At 48.0% G+C, this 16,997-nt stretch overlaps 1 protein-coding gene across 6 annotated transcripts in view; it reads right to left on the bottom strand.

Moving 5' to 3' along the window:
- The window catches only part of Auts2 (activator of transcription and developmental regulator AUTS2), a 1,279,269-nt gene that overhangs the window by 371,823 nt on the left and 890,449 nt on the right, over positions 1-16,997 (bottom strand). For all 6 annotated transcript variants that reach the window (XM_045144589.1, XM_045144590.1, XM_045144585.1 and 3 more), the window contains exon 5: positions 12,315-12,344. In XM_045144589.1, the coding sequence (XP_045000524.1) occupies positions 12,315-12,344 (30 nt within the window). The remainder of the gene's footprint in view (positions 1-12,314; positions 12,345-16,997) is intronic.

The raw sequence follows: 16,997 nt of genomic DNA, 5'->3' as shown, positions 1-16,997 counted from the left end.
CTGTCCCCCATTGCCGAAGGCTCACTGAGATCACAAACAGGTGCTTTGCTTACGTTCAGCTTTATAAGGGTTCTGGGGATCCAAACTCTCATCGTCAGGTTTAAGCAAGTGTTTTTAACCAGAGTCATCGCCACTACCCTTTAATTAAAAAAAAAAAAAAATCAGGGATGGAGAGATGGCTCAGTGGTTAAGAAACTCGCCTGTAAGACCTAAGGACCTGAGTTCGATTCCTCACTATGCATATAATACTGGATGTACAAGATGGTACATGCGTCTGGAGTTTATCTACAGTGGCTAGAGGCTGTGGTGTGCCCATTCTCTTTCTATCTGCCCCCTTTTAGCCATAAATGTGTATTTCTTTTTTATCCCTCCCTTTTTTCAGGCAGGATCTCATGTAGCTCGAGCTGCCCTTGAACTTACTATACAGCCGAGGATGACCTTGGATTTCTGATCCTCCGGCCTTACCTCCCAAGCACTGGGAAGACAGGCTGCCATGCCTGGTTTATGCAGCACTGGGGGATGGATGCCAGGAGATCACCAGGCTCAGCTCAGCTCAGCTCAGCTCTGATCAGCGTGAGTCTTGCCACACTGAAGATGCTCACCTCTCCCTTTTAGCTTGACCGCTAACAAGCAAGACCAGTCACAGTCTGCCCACAGCTTGGCAGCGACCTGCTCACCCTGGGCTCTCCTTGGAGAAGGAGCAAAGCCCCACGTACCCTGCAGGCTGAAGCACAAGAAACCACAGACTGCTATGGCCACTGCGGTCAGTCCCTGCTGATGCACACGAGGCGGCCTGTCACCTGTCAGTCTGAAGTGCCCAGAGACACGCGCATCTGTGCCCCCGGCCCCGAGCTTTTTCCTTGACTCCGTTCTCAGAGCAAGAGAAGAGCTCAGTTCAGGTTGCCCACCCCCCTCGCCCTCTGTATCCCTGAGTAAGGAAGTCAGGGCCCTTGGGCTCCCCAGCAGACCGCCCGCCTGTAGCACACACTGGAGCCAGGAACTTGCCTGAGAAGCCAGTAAAATTTTAATGCACTCTGTAGTGCGGTCATGTCATACTCGGTTATGGCAAATAATCCCAGATGCCTGCAGAGGTAAAATGGAGCTGTAATGTGCTTGCCTCCTAACCCGAGCTGACAGCGATGATGTATGACCACCATTAGCGGAAAATATCACTTCAACTAACCCATGATCCGGCTCCGCTCAGGGTCACATTATCCATGAGGAACAAATTACACTCCCAAAGTAAATACAAATTTTCTACACGAAATGGGTACCAAAAAAAAAAGGAAGAAAGAAAGGAAAAAAAAAAGGAAGGGAAGGGGTGATCTGCTCCCTTCGCGGGCATGCTGCTGAGTGACAGGGATGATAAGAGAAGGGACAAATCGTTGGCCGACAGAGCTCCACGCTGTAATCAGCTCAGCCAGCCTGCACTCCAGCCAACAAACACTATATTCTCCCTTAGTGGCAAATACATAATCTCTAACACAGACATGGCCGCTTTAGGTATTTAGTCCATGTGGACTGCAGGAAAGTGCCATTCGCCACTTGGTGTCAGAACAGAGAGGCTCTGCGGTTCAGAGGGATGCAGAGAGAGGCCACCAGGGTGAGGACCTGTATTCAGGATGGGACGATTCTTGGAGGGCCGGGGGGGGGGGTGAGCAAGAGAAAAAGCACCTTGGTGGTACAGGTCAGGGGCCACACTGAGAACATGGCTCTGTGTCATGTGCAGGTCATGGAGGAAAACCACTAAGGAAAGACCCCACTGGAGGCAAGATGTTGCAGGGTGCTTCTGCTTCCAGACCAGATCTTCCTGGACTGCCTGGGTGTGACAGCAAGATCACCTTGCTTTGGGGAACAGGGGTAATCAATGAAGCAGTTTTTAAAGAATAGCACTAATATTTGCAGGGCACGTACTACTTATCAGCACATGTTACGTGTGGGATATTTCCTGTGAGCCTAGGATTTAACTAACTATGAAACTATCAACATATATGTATATACTTGAAAGACCACCATGATCCAACACAGGTGAAGTTTATTCCAATGGCTGGTAGAGTCTGCACCTAACATGGTGGCTTCACAGGACATTCTAAACACCCATAGAACCAAAACATGTGCCTTGTAGATGGCTCTCCCCTTGTGGTTTGAAAGGGAACTGTTTCCCACTGGTTTGAACACTTGGTCCCCAGCAGGTGGCAGTATTTGGGAAGGCTGTGTAACTTTTAGGAGGTGGAGCCTTGCTGGAGGAAATGAGTCGCTGGGGGCGGGCCCTGAAGTCTCATAGCCTAGCCTCACTTCCTGTTTTTCCTCTGCTTCCTGATTGCAGACACAATGCCGCAAGCTTTGCTTCTTGCTCTTGCCGCCGTGTCTCCCTGCTATGAGGGACTGTATCTCCTGGAAGTGTGAGCCAAAACAAACCTTTTCTTCCATAAGCTACTGCTTGTCAGATATTTAGTCATAGCAATGAGAAAATAGCTAATACACTTTAAATAACTGTTTCCAGGTTACAAAAAGGAATTACACATCAGAAGCGGGAGTGGTGATCATTTGTGCACCAGACATCCTAAATTTATTTGGCGGTAACCAAATGTCTTGTGTGGATGTTTAGAAGCTGGTTGGAATCATTTCAGTAGAGACAAGAGTGAGCCAGAAGAGACAGACATAGTCTCTTGTAGCACAGGGACCTTGGGATACAAAGAATATGGCATGGGCTCTAAAGTGGCTCTTCTGGACATAACCCCACAGTTACAGTTTGGATCTAGAATATTCCCCCAAGGATCTTTTGGAGGTTTGATGTTTAGCTGGTGACCCACCTGGAGGTGTTGGAAACAGGAGATTGGGTCTCATTGGAGGAAATAGGTCAGCAAGGGTGGGTGGGCCTTACAGGTACAGTGGGATGCTGCCCCCTCTCTGCTCCTGCTTTCTGGCTACCATGAGGTTAGCAGCTTGTCCCACCACATGCTCCCATCATGATATTCTGCCTCCCTTCACAATGCCACAGCTATGAAGCCAACTGACCACTGACTGAAAACTCTGAAAACCAGGAATCAATCTAAGCCTTTGTTCCTTTAAGATTTTTTTCTTGGACTGGCGAGATGGCTTACTGGATAAGGGACTTGAATGCAAAGCCTAAGGACCCAGGTTTAAATTCCCCATACCATGTAAGCCAAATGCACAAGGTAGTATATGCAATTAGAATTCATTTGCAATGGCTAGAGGCCCTGATGCCCCATTCTCTATCTGCCTCTGCCCTCCCCTCAAATAAATAAATAAAAATTTAAAAAATTAGAACTTTTTTAAAAAGAAGATACTTCTCTCAGGTATTTTGTCACAATGACAGGAAGCTAAACTACTGCCTTATCCTGATGGACTGGGAAGTAACATAATACAGGAAAAAGGACTCAGCCCCTGGGCTTTTAGAACATAATTTAGATCGCAGAACCATTACTTCTTAACTGGTAACTTAATTTCATATTCTTTTTAACAATTATTTACTTATTTATTTATTTGCAAGCTGAGAGAAAGAGACAAAGAAGAGAGACAGATAGTAGAGAATGGGAATGCCAAAGCCTCCAGTCTCTGTAAATGAACTCCACACACATGTGCTACTTTGTGCATCTGGCTTTACATGGATACTGGGGAATCAAACCTGGATCATTAGGCTTTACAGACAAGCACCTTAACTTCTGAGGCACCTCTCCAGTCCCAATTCCCTCTTCTTAACTGGTAAGATGATGGTACCTGCTTGAGGAGATCAAGTCGTCAGAAAGACTGAACACACTAGCAATGTTGCATATGTGGGGGTACTCATGATGTCTACTGAAACAGGCCATATATAAAATGTCTGTGTGTCTTGAGTAACACAGCATACTCCTCAACACGAAGTTGTTTCTTTCTGTGTATGTGCTATGTGTGTGTGTATACATACATGTTCATGTATATATATGGGTGCACATTTGTGTGTGTGAGCACTCAGAAGTCAGAGGTCGACACTAGGTGTCTTCTTTAATTGCCTCTACCTTATTCTTTCAGATGGGGTCTCTACGTAAACCCGGATCTCGCCAGTTTCACTAGGCTAGCCAGCCAGCAAGCTCCAGGGACCCTCCTATCTCAGTGGTGGTATTACAGGCAAGTGTCTGTGTGGCAGCACCCAGAGCATGTACAGGGGTGCTGGGGGTCCGAACTGAGGTCTTCATTCTTGTGCTTCAGGGACTTTACCAACGGAGCCACTTCCCAGCCCCAGGTTATGTTTCCTCGTGTTGCTGTTGAATCATTGTTCTCGATCCTAACTCATTTTGCCATTGCCCCGAGGAACATAACAGCATCTACATTTTTAGAGCAAGGACTCAGAAAGATAAAAAGTCATTTAAAGTCTGAGAAATAAATAAAATCCATGCTAATCCTCTAGGGCGTGACAGCTCTCTGGTCCTATGGATTTCCAGCCAGTCCATTTCAAATGCACTGTTCTTGGCCTCAGTAAACATGCCTACCCTTGGGAGATTATGACTTAAACTATGCTTGGGCCAGGTGTGGTGTTGCATACCTGTAATCCTGGCACTTGGGAGGTAGAGGCAGGAGGATCATGGCTTCAAGGTCAGTCTTGGCTACATGTTGAGTTCAAAGCTAGCCTGGGCAACATGAGACCCTAACTAAGAAAATGAAAAGACAAAGTCATATTTGGCACACTAATGAAGAAATCTCTTTCTGCCTATTCTTCAAATAATGGAAAATGTCACATAGATCTATAGCTAGCACTTCTCAACATTATCAGGAAAAGCTCTGGGGTTTATAGAAGAAGGCCGGTGTGACCTTCTCAGCTGTTAACAGCCATAAGAAGAAAAAGTCCGTTCATCCACTAAATTTTGGGACCGCTTTACAGTATAGAACTAATTAGTAATACATCCTAATACAGACATTTTATTATCTTTATTGTACTACAATGGCATTTATGAGGAACCATTATCTGTAGCTGTCATGCTATGCAGGAGTGGCCAAGGGGAACTAACCAAGGCAGCCAATATGAACTCACAAGTATACACATGAAAAGACATTCTTACATCTCTGTTGAGCACAGAGTGCTGCTCAAGCCTGATAGAGAATAAGAACTCCTCTTATGTTAGGATAGCCACCAAGTGGCCCAGGCTTCTGTGAGAAGCGTTAAGGACGCCACCCATCCAGGTGTATCTGGTGCTCATGTTTCAGGACTCAATAGCCACTACTTCCAGAAAACTGCTCCTCTGGCATAGCAACCTCCTTTTAAGGTGAGCCATACAACCCGACGCAAGGGCTGCTGCTAAGAGAATGAAAACATTGACTCATGTACTTGACATCAGATGTTTCCAGATGAACTCCTTTCACAGACCAAACAGGGCTGGTTACCAACCACACGAGCTCTTGAAACACTGTGCGAGTGAGCTCTTCACTCAGCTCCTGTGCTTTCTGAAGTCTTCAGAACAACCAAGAAACTAACTGCTCTTCTCTCTGCTGTGAGGCCCAAGAGAATCCTGAGACCACAGGGTTCACAATGGAAAGCGATTGAGTGGATATGTATGCCAGCTAAAGTAATCAGCAGACTGGCAACGAACCAGCCAAGTTCCCTTCAGTTACTCAAAAGAATCAACACACATGTATGCAGGTCTGTCCTCAACGGTGATTATCTTGTCGGAATTTCAGAGATTAACGAATGAGGCAGTTCTCATGATGTTACTGATTACTTTGGAGAAAAGAACACGATCCCAGGATTGTGGGACCAGGGATGTGGCTCAGTTGGTAGAGTGCATGCCTAGCATACATGGAGTTTTAGTTCCATCTCCAAACTGGGCATGGTGGCACAAGCCTATAATCCCAGCACTTGTGAGGTAGAGACAGAAGGATCAGAAGTTCAAGGTCACCATGGCTACACAGCATGTTCCAGGTCAGGCTGGGCTACATGAGACCTTGTTCCCCAAGAAAACTGATGAATCATAGGCCCATTGTCTCCTTGGTTCCATCATGCTGTTGGAGTAAAGATCTCTAAAATGGGAAAACTAGGACTCTCCACTCTAGACCACTGAATCCAGGCTCACTGCAGGTGGCAGTCCCAAGGTACAGCACCGTGAGGTGTCTGCACAATGCCTCACATGCAGCTGGTTATGAGTGGCAATTATGGGGATGTTTATCCACAACCCATCTACTGTGAACAATAAAACACCTCTATAGGAACTCTATACTCTTCACTCTCTCATCCATCCATCCCAAGAAGCAAAAGTTCAGCTGGAGATGTCTGACAAGTTTCTGGTAATTCCTGAGTTTTTATTTTGTTGATCCACATTTAATTAAATGTGTATATTACGATCTCTGTTTTTCAGGTGTATGGAATGGTATGGAATTGAGGGCATATTCTACATAGACATTCAGTATAAGTGAAGTATTTTTTTTCTACTTTGGCCTCAAAATGCTATAATATGGAAAAGAAAACTCAATAAGATTCAGGATTTAAAATGATTTGAAGTGGAAACTTAATCCAAGGATGGCATCAGTAGGAATTTTGTGGTAATTAAAGCCACTGGAAACAGGATAATGTTAGAGGAACAATAAAATGTCATTTTAACCCAGACAAGATTTTGAAGAGGGTAAGGAGAGATTGAATGGATGGGCATTTTGGAAATTAGGCATCAAAATTGAAAGTCCTTGAAACCTAGCTAAGAATTATAACAATTGGCCCCAAATGCAAGGAAACTTTTAAATGGCTTAGAAATTTTTTAAGAGAAAATTAATCTGCAAAAGATACACAGAAGTCTGAGAAAGAGACCACACATTCCTTAGGGCCCAGAAAATAGACACTGGGTTTGCCAAGGAACACTAGGGTTAGAGTGGTAGGTCTGTGAACCTGGTTGAGCTGTGCCCTCTCCCCCAGGAGACACGTCCCCTGAAAGGAAACTGAAGTTTAAAGCAAACTGAAAACACTTCACCCATGCTGGGCACCTTGCAATGTGCCAGGGTTATAAAGATGAGAACCTGAGTCCTTACTCTTCTCTCCTGGCCGATGGTACTGTGCTTTGCTACTGTGAGATCTGGAAGAGCAAGGAAGATTCCTTCACTGGCTGCAAACTGTCTCCCATTCCCGACATGTCTGATTTCCAAACCAAAGCAACAGTGAGGCCCTTCTCAACTTCTGGAATGTTGCTGAGGGTGCAAAGGCTCTACCAAGTGTGCCATGTGGCCAATCAAAGGATGGGTCTCTTCCACTATAAGCACAAGGCACACACCCTGTCTGCATCAGTTTGACATCTCAGCAGTTTCGGGGTCCTTCCTGAGCCAAACCAGGCATATGCGGTTGATGCTGGGTTAGGAGTAAGCCCAGGCTGGGTTTCCTTGCTGCTGCCCTCAGATGTTGCATCTTTCTCACACAAATGAACACACACAACAAGATAAAGGGCAGTGAATTGTTACCATTACTATTCATTTTTATTGACACAGGGTTTTGTGTAGCCCAGGCTGGCCTCAAACTCTCTATATATAGCTACGAATGACCTTAAAGTTCCGACCCGCCTGCCTCTACCTCCCTACTGCTAGGATAACAGACACGAGTCGCCTCATCTGGTTTATGCAGCAGTGAGATAGAAGCCAAGGCTTTTGCACATGCTAGCCAAGTATGGTACCAACTAAGCCACACCCACAATTCCATATCTGATGCCAAAATCTTACCCAGGAAGGATTTTTAAACATACAAATGCTCAGCCCCCATCCCATATGCCTGAATGACAAACTTCTTTTGTTAACTGAATGAATTTGACATATAGGAACGGCTGCAGACGGGGCAAAGCTGAGGCACTTAAACCATTGTGTTCTGTGTTTGTTATTCCAGGTATATGTGTATATGGGGGGTTCTTTTGGAAAAGGGGGTTAAAAGACATAGTTTTAGAGACCTTTCAGATTTTAATAAACTCCCACTCAGCCTATGCCAGGAAGAAGCGCCTTGGGGATGTGGGCTGAGCTTCAGGTACCACCAGAGGCCTCTGGCTCTCTTGTGCAGTACACCCTATCCAAAGAGAAGGGTAGCCTTCCTCTGTCCCCGGGTGAGCCTCTTACTTCACCCCAGGAAAACATACTCGAGCTCTTGCTTACTGAGCACTTAGGCGCCAGGCATGAAGCAATATGTCTCCATTGGATCGTTATTAGAATATGGGTAGAGCCATGTCACCCTGAGGCTTGCCTCCTGCCACAACATAGGCCGCCAGACTCTAAGACTCCAGGGACTGACTCCTGGGGAGTATACCTTCCAATCACCTGTCCCAAGACACACATGATAAGAACAAAGTGGTTTTTGTGGACCATGATTTTGAATCTTGACAGCAACCATTCATGAACTCATAGGGACTGACTGAGTAGCTGTCACAGTGCTGCAAAGTGCTATGCAGGCTCCTGAGGGAGGTCAGTCATCGACAGTCTTACTGAGCAGTGGACTCCTGTGAGCTGCAAAGCTGACGAGCCAGGTAAGGTGTGCCCGCACTGGTGCAATAATGGCATGGCTGTTACGGGGGTAACCAAATGCTCTCTGATTGGATTTGAGACTCACTACAGGAAGAAATTCATTCCTAGTGCTGCAAACCCAGCTACAAGTCTAGGAGAGAAGCTACCCTGTTAAGAGACATTTTTGGAAACTTTATTCTTAAAAATTGTGTATGGGGGGGAGGGTGACAGCAGAATGGGATGCTGCCAGCAGCAGAGAAAGTGAGGAAAGAAAAGGAAATATAAAGCAAGATATGTAGAAGCATACGTGCTGCCTCTTTGTTCTCCTGATACCCATTCATTTCTAGTGGGGGATTGGCATAATTGCTTAATTTGGGTGATTACAGTGCCAAGTGCTGCCTCTAACTACAATGAGGCCCCATCCCACGTCTGAGATGTGATGTTCTCTGCCAGCTCCAATCCCCCACACAACTTCTCTTCACACGACTCCGCGAGGTCTGTGACACTAAGGTGAGGCTGGCGGGCGGGTTTGGGGGATGGCTCTGTGCGGGGTCTCATCAAAGCCTTTCCACGCACAAACCTGCTTCCTGCATTTCGGGAAGGCTCCCAGTCACTTCCACGTTAATTAGTAAGGGTATCATTTTATAAATTATAGCTTCGCATCAGAAGAAAGCAGAGTTTATCTTAATTCAGTCAGCTGTATGAAAATACCATACCCTAATTTTAGACCGCCGGTTTTACGGATCCCTATGGAGGAATAGAATGACAGGTCTTCCAGAGAGAAATCCCACTGGGTCCCTCCCGCAAGTCTCACTTTTGCCTCCAACAGTATCCCTGGTGGGGCTTGCTGAAGGGATCCCAGGGCAGAGTGGCATCTAGTCTGCCATTAGCAATTCATATTTGGATGCAAATCCTCCAAGAAGCACGGCACCGTGATGAGCGCAGGGGTGTGGGAGAGAGGCCCTGCCACACAGCAGGCTGACAGCCTCCCCTCCCCTGCAAAGCTGGGAGGATGGTGTTCAGGTTGGTGATAAACGCTGGCAGATCTCAGCCAGGAAAGAGAAGGCTGGCACGGTCTTAATGACACCAGGGCCAAACAGGCAACACTGCAATTAAGTGCTCGGAAATGCCATGTGGCTGGGTATGGACAACCCCGGAGAGAGCTGGGAGCGGGGGTGTGGGGGGGGTGACTGCTGAAGGCCTGCAGGAGTGCCAGGGTACAAAGGCAGGAAGGGTGCCATGCACAGCAGGAATGCCCCATTGCCCTTTCCCCTACCACCATCACTGTGCCCTTGACCTTGCCAATAATTACCTTTATTCTCTCTATCACTGCCCTGTACCCATCTCAGATTCTGAGAGGTGGCATAGCCAACTTCTCGCCACTCCTCATTCTGCTGGCCCTGTGTTGCTTTTTCCGCTCTGAGATGGAAACTGGGCAAGAGTAACCCTGGGCTTCGTGTTCCGGGAAAATATGGGTGGTGCTCTCTGCACACAGGCAGACCTGATCTCCTAAGGGTCACTCTGACACCCACAAGCAGCTTCAGTCCAGCTGTGGTGGCCGTCCTAAGAGAGACTCTGATGTAAGCAGCCTGGTGTGGGCCCCAGGCCTAGGGAAACTCCCTGGGGACTTGGGAGTGTGTCCAAGGCCGAGATTTCTGATCAAGACATTCACAAGCTGGGGGTGGGGAGGCTAGGGAGATGGCTCAGTTAAGACAGCGTGAGGATCTGAGCTGGATCCCTAGTACTCGCATGGAAGAAAAGAGCCAGGCACTGTAGTATGCACCTGTAGCTCTGGCCCTGGGACGGTGGAGATGGGAGGGCCCCTGGGGCTGGAGGACCAACTGGTCTAGCCTGCTTGGTTACTTCCGGGTCAGTGAGAGACCCCTTCTCCCAAAAGGTGGATGGTACCTGACAGGGTGCTCCTCTGACCTCCACACATGTGCACATATGTGTACCTATACACACATGAATATGCATGCACAGGTACACATGCATACACACTCAAACAAAACATTCATGAGACACGTCGAATGGGTATATTCTCCTAGCACCTTCTGCTATTGCTAAAGATGGAAATATCTCTGGAACTCTCCCCTTCCCTCTTCCTTCCTTCTTTCTTTCCTTTCAACTTCCCCCCTCTCTCTCCAGCCTCTCCTATGGAACTCAGTCTAGCTGGCAACTCACACTCTTGCTTCAGCCTCCAAAGCACTGGGATTCCAGGTACGTAACACCACACCTTTCAAAGCAAGATCACTGCCCCCTGAAAGAACCCATCTTCTTGAAGAAATGACATCAATTACTGCCTGCAGAACTCATGGTGTGGCCAGGACGTTCCAGCGTAGGTCTGTATGACCTAGGAACTAGGGCGGGCAGTACCCATAGCTCAAGTTCTGAGCTGCGGCTGCTGTCCTGGACCCCATGCACTTGGCTGCACAAGACACCAGAGGACAGACTTCCAAGGAGCTAAGATTCCCTCTCAGGGGCCAGAAGGAGGGAGCTGCTGCTACCTATCAGTTAAACAAAAGAGTAATCCCCAGCCCCCCTTTCAATGTGTACTTTCGCTGTCATCCAACAGCCCATTACCATGTCACAGCACGGTGCACCCTTCCATAGGTCACTTTGTTTAAAATGACATGGATAATGTACATGTCAGCACGCTGACAGTCCTGGCCGTCCTTCAGAGATAAAAAGCTCCAGGCGAGAGAGCCTGTTCTTATCTGGGGGACGCGCACCGGCCTATCATCCAAGTCAGGCGGAACGTGATTTCTCCAGAGAGCACTTTTTTCATTTCCTGATTTTAAGGAAATCAAATAAGTGCCATTTGTCTTCATCTGAATATGCTTGACCTGCTCAAATGATGATGTCTCGCATTTTATAACAGCTACATATGCTGAATTCAAATTAACAAGAGACTTCAGATCTCTCCTGGAGGCTTGTGGTGGAGGCAGAGGGAGGGAGAGGTCCCAGGTTGCATGGGGAGAGTTCACTGAATATGAACTAAATTGTGGGAGTCAGAGGAGAACTCCTAAACACAGAGGAGGGAATGATTACCCCAGAAAGGGGCCATAGGCTGTTCCCAGAGATGAGGGAGGGGGGGAGGGTACCACAGGACAGATTCAGAATGGAGGTCCAGCCCATGGCTTGAGGGCCATGCGATATAGAAACCATGAGATTTGGGGTGGGTGGAGGCGGGCAGTTTCTAACCATATAAGGTGTCAGTAAAAATGGAAAGAAATTCAGCTGGCAGATTGGAAACGGGTAGAAAGAACAAACCAGCACACAACCCTGATTACTTTAGGCCCCAGAAAACCCAAATAACCAGGAAGTGATCCATCCGATCCTGATGCACGTGGAGCCGACCTCAGGTGTGAGCAGAGGGGTTTCGCTGCTGGGCAGACAGCCCCCACTCCAGCTGCCACCCATGGGTGAAGAGGGCAGCCGGCACATGACCTCTCCCACCCCCACACCCCACGAGAAAGGATGTCACCAGCGTTTCTATTGCAAAGGCTGACGGGCACAAAACAAGGCGGGGTAGACCACGTAAGTCAGCGAGAGGAAATGATGTCATAAATACCTAGGAGCCGATCCAATGGTGGCGCCATGGACTGACAAAACACAGTAATTTCTTCTTTAAAAATGTCAAGGGGGTGGGGTCTGCCAGTCATTCACAAAGTGAGATCCTGGTGTCACATAGAGGCTACGTTAAAGGGATTGTTAAAGGGACTTCACAGATTGCTCACGAGACATCTTCTAGGGAATGTTGCCCCGTGTGCAATGACGCATCCTTCAGAAGGCAAGAGAAAACATGGCCATGAGACCACCCAGCATGCTATATGGTGGGCTCACATCCAGGGGCATCTTACCTTCTCCTCCTGGTCGCTGTCACTGTCACACTGAAAATCAAGACAAAAGAACACAAGTTAGCTTGAGGATTATTATGTGTGCTTTATTTTTTTATTTTATTAAGTAGAAACTTTGTATGTGTTTGTGTATTTTCTTTCTTGTTTCTTTTTAAATTATTTATTTGACAGAGAAAGGGGGCAGAGAATGGGCACACCAGGGGCTCCAGCCACTGAAAATGAACTCCAGACATGTGTGCCCCTTATGCATCTGGCTAACATGGGTCCTGGGGAATCGAACCGGGTTCTTTTGGCTCTGCAGGCAAACAGCTTAACCGCCGAGCCATACTTCCAGCCCCGTGTTTTCTTTTGACACCCCACTTCCCTCAGGGGACAAAAGGAGGAAGTTATCATCTGAGTTAGAGTTTCTTCAGCTCCACTGCTAGTAAACAAAACGAGACGACATGCTTTTGAGTGGCAAGCAGCTGTTCTGCTGAATTCCCTGATGCCTGTACTCACACCTTGGGGTTGGTGCAGCAAGGGACTTGGTCACAGGAGGGAACATTTTCACTGCATGACAAGGGGATGCCAATGGAGTTAATCAACCCTATAGATTCTTACAAAGGTTCTGGAGCAAAATCAATCCTGCAGTAGACATGTTGCGCCCTCAGTGTTGGGGAATGGCTAGAACTTTCTCAAGAAAATCAAACAAAATCAGCCGGGCATGGTGGCTCATGCCTTTAATCCCAGCACTCCAGAGGCTGAGGTAGGAGGATTGCTGTGTGTTCAAGGCTAGCATGGTGAACTCCAGGTTAGACTGGGCTAGAGTGAAACCGTACCTTGAAAAAAAACTACCCTGTTTACTTCAGGCCACAGAAAACCCAAATTACCAGGGAGTGAGCCATTCGATCCTGATTCATGTGGAGCCGGCCTCAGTGGGCCTTTGAAGACCACAGAGCCCAGCACACAGGAGGGCACCTGAGATGGAACACTGCCTGCAGATGCCATGCCAAGGGGTAAGGAGTAGGATAACAAACCAACTGCTTATCCCAACTGTTGAGCTTGGCTTGGGAGAGCCAGAGAATAATGAACTCAAAGCTTTGAATTCTTTGTTTGAAAGAGGGAAACAAAGAATACAAGTTCTTCTAAAATTAAGAGGGCTGCAGTGGAAAACGTGCTTTCCGTGTAAGTGTAAAGATCCGCTTTAGTGCCCCAGTATCCATGTCAAATGCCAAGTACACACTTGGCACATACTTTTGATCCCAGTGCTGGGAAGGCAGATAGAGGTAGATCCCTGGGGCTCCCTGGCAAGTAAGTCTCACCTAATTGGTGACCTCCAGGTTTAGCGAGAGACCCTGTCTCAAAAAAGTAAAAAAAAGGTGGATGGTGTTTCTAAGGACGACACCTGAGGTTGTCTTCTCACTGTACACACATGTGTATCTATGTGCATGCACACAAACCCACATAAACACACACTAAAATCGAGGGGGCTAAAGTAATGGCTTAGTGGTTAAGAGCACATGCTGCTCAGGCATGAGGACCCGAGTTCAATCCCCAACATCCACATGACAAGCCAGGCGTGACCGCATACCCCGGTATGTAACCTGTGACCCTGGTGCTGAGGCAGGGCAGGGATAGGAGCGTCACTGGGGCTCCTGGTAAGCCAGTCTCATGGAAAATCGTGGAACTCCAGGTGCCAGTGAGCAATTCTGGCTCAGGGAAATAAGGCAGATGAGTCATGGAGGAGACCACCCAATGTCCTCTTCTGACCTTCCCACTTGTGATGTGGGGTGTGCACACACCACACCCATAAAAAGTTGTTGCCATGTAAAAACTTACATTAAATACAACTGTACTTTTTAAAAAAATATAAATGAGAACTCCATGAGTAACTATTGGATTTTAACAAAATGTGTTTTGTCAGAGTGAAAGCTTGGGAGATGGTTATAGGCAGCCTTGACAGAAGCCCACAGGAAGGAGACGCGGGACAGGGCCTTGGGCAGCCATGGCACAGTACCTTCCTGAGGGCAGTTTGCAGATCGGAACACTACCGCCTCCAGGCCGTTCCGCACAGGCGGTGGAGAGACCGTGCCCAGCGGGGAGGGAGACGCCCAGTTTGGCAACTGGGACACTGTCTACACCAGCATGGTGCCTTGTTTCAGGGGAAGGAGGAACAGATGGCAGAGAAGCTCCGCAGTGAGCCCAGGGGACTTGGTAACACATGGGCACGGGAGGCAAATGACGGGTGAGTCTAGGAGGAAGCCAAGGCTTTGAGTGAGGCCACCTGGACGCGGGAGCTGCTGGGGTTACCAACAGAGAGTGGGAAAGAAATCTGCCTGTAGGGTGGCCTCTGACAGCGCAGAGTTGAAAAAGTCAAAAACTTTCCCAGCATTTTTTATATTTTCCCCTCTACTTTTAGTGGCTCGGAGACTCAGTGTAGGCCCCTGAGGTTTAAAGTCTACTGAGGGTTCTCGGAAAACGACATCCAGAGAGTTGGAGAAAGGAAGGAACTGCCTGCCTTACACAGCTCCCTTCCACAACTGTCACCCAGCAAGCCTCGCTATGAAATGAAGATGGTGACGCCAAGGGGAGGGAAGCAGGACACAGCTGAGCCTCTGAACCCATCTCAGGACGTCGGACCACCTTCGGGTTCTGATGCTATTTAGAAAGCAGGAAGTCACCTTATTGTTCAAGCTTCTACTTCAAGACACCATAATAAAAGCCCCATTCAAATGCCTGGAGACAACTACTTCCTGCTACCCTGAGCACTCAGTATTAGAAGCATTTAGGAATTTATATCACATTTTTGTTGTTGCTCTTTTCTTTTCTTTTTTTAATTGAGACAGGATTTCATATATCTGAGGCTGGCCGCAAAGTCATTACATAGCTAAGAATGACCTAGAACTCTGATTTTTCTCCCTAAACCTCCAGAGTGGGATGACAGGTGAGGGCCAACACATCTTCTTCTCCCTCGGCCTCCCCAATGTCCCAGGACCATTAGAGTGGCGGCCAGTGGCTTCGCCAAGGCTCAAGGCATCACTTCCAACTTCACTCTTAGGTCTAAAATGGCATCTTTTTTTTTCTTTTTCCGACAACTGTTTTCAGTGTCACATATCCAGTGAGCAGACAAAGAAGGTCTGGACGTCAGACGGATGAGGATGCTGCCTTCTGCCTAGGGTGTGACCTCTCCACTGTCTTTCATAAGTCCTCCTTGAGGTACCTGTGTCCTGGGTACCTTTCCAAGAGTGACAGAGCCTGGGTGAGGAAGGGCAGGGGGAAGAGAGGAGCCAGTTGCACTCTTCTCCCAGATGTGAGCAGCTCTCCATGCGTGGAGATCCATGACAGCTGAAACTGTGGTGCAGCATTTGCCCACATCCCTCGGGGTCTGCGCGTGGGAGGAGCAGTAGGAAAAGAACCAGAGCCTGCACACCCCCCCCCATACAAACAGCTGTGTGTCCTGGGAATGGTTATCCCTATCAAACCGTTCAGCTTCCCGCTTTCCAAGAGTCCAGTTCTAATTTCAAGGTCCACTTAATTCCACATCAAGTAATTACTGATATACCCAGAAGCACCTTCTCTCCAGAGCTAAGCATATGGTGGAGAGCTGAGACCTACTGGTATCCATTATGGAAGCAGCACGGGTGCCAAGCCGATTACAAATGCCCGGGCTCCCCACGCGACATGCCGGCGTGAGTGACAGCTCCTCACAAGGCCAGCCGCAGAGGCTGCCAAAAGTGTCTGCTGCACCGGGGGGGCCCCACATGGTGCACTGAGAAAACAGTGTTCCATTTCTGGTATTAAATTCCCACACTGACCCGAGGACTTTGCCACGAGCTCAGCAGGAACGCACCATCCAATTTACAGCTCCCCTCTCTGGAGCCTCGAGTGCCAGCCCCTGGCAGAGACAGATGATGGTCAGCCCCTCCAGCTCATAAATTATGCAAAGGTAATAAATGCGTTCAGCAAACAGCGCCCATTGCTTGCCCAGCCTGGCTCCTTGCACACACTGCAAAAAAAAAAAAAGAGGAAGCTAGAAACTGGATGCATACAAGAGGTCTATAGCACTCATAAAGGAGGTTTGTTGACAGCCCCAGATGGAAGGCGAGCCACAGTTCTGAGGAGTCTTTCTGCTTGGCTGGCAGCAGTTTATGGGCCTCCTTTATGGAGAAAAAAAAAGAGAAGGGGGGAAGAGAGAGGTTGTGTTATGGGGTCCGTGTGTGGAGAAGCCATGGTCTCATTCACTTTTAATACACTGTACAGCTTTCACGCCCTGAGTTCAATACGATTTGGATTTGGGACCAGATGGTTCTTGGTCTTCAAAGGTTAAAGGCAGAAGTGTCTGCCTCGCCAGTCCCTAGACACCCACTCCAGTTTATACGAGTTCACGCTGAACCACGTCCTGACTGGGGCTTCTGTTCTGTGAGAGGCTGGGAAATGGGAAGGCATGTCAGACGCCAAAACGGGGGGCTCCCAGCTGCTGCGAACGCTCTAAGCATTTTGACATTGGGGTCTTGCTTTGGTTTATTAGCAAACAGCTTGCACGCCAAATAGGGAGCTCGTGGTGATGGAGCACTTTCCATGACAAGATTTCAAAGCCCTTGTGAGAAACGCATCCCTCCATCTTAAAGGCAAGAAATGAAAGGGAACCAGGAGTGCTTTCGTTGCTGACAGGGAAGGGCCGGTCCAGCATCACTCAGTCTTCAGACG

This window comes from Jaculus jaculus, chromosome 2, assembly GCF_020740685.1.
Source record: "Jaculus jaculus isolate mJacJac1 chromosome 2, mJacJac1.mat.Y.cur, whole genome shotgun sequence".
NCBI lineage: Eukaryota > Metazoa > Chordata > Mammalia > Rodentia > Dipodidae > Jaculus > Jaculus jaculus.
The sequence above is the reverse complement of the archived record's forward strand: the minus strand, read 5'-3'. Positions and strand labels throughout refer to the sequence as shown.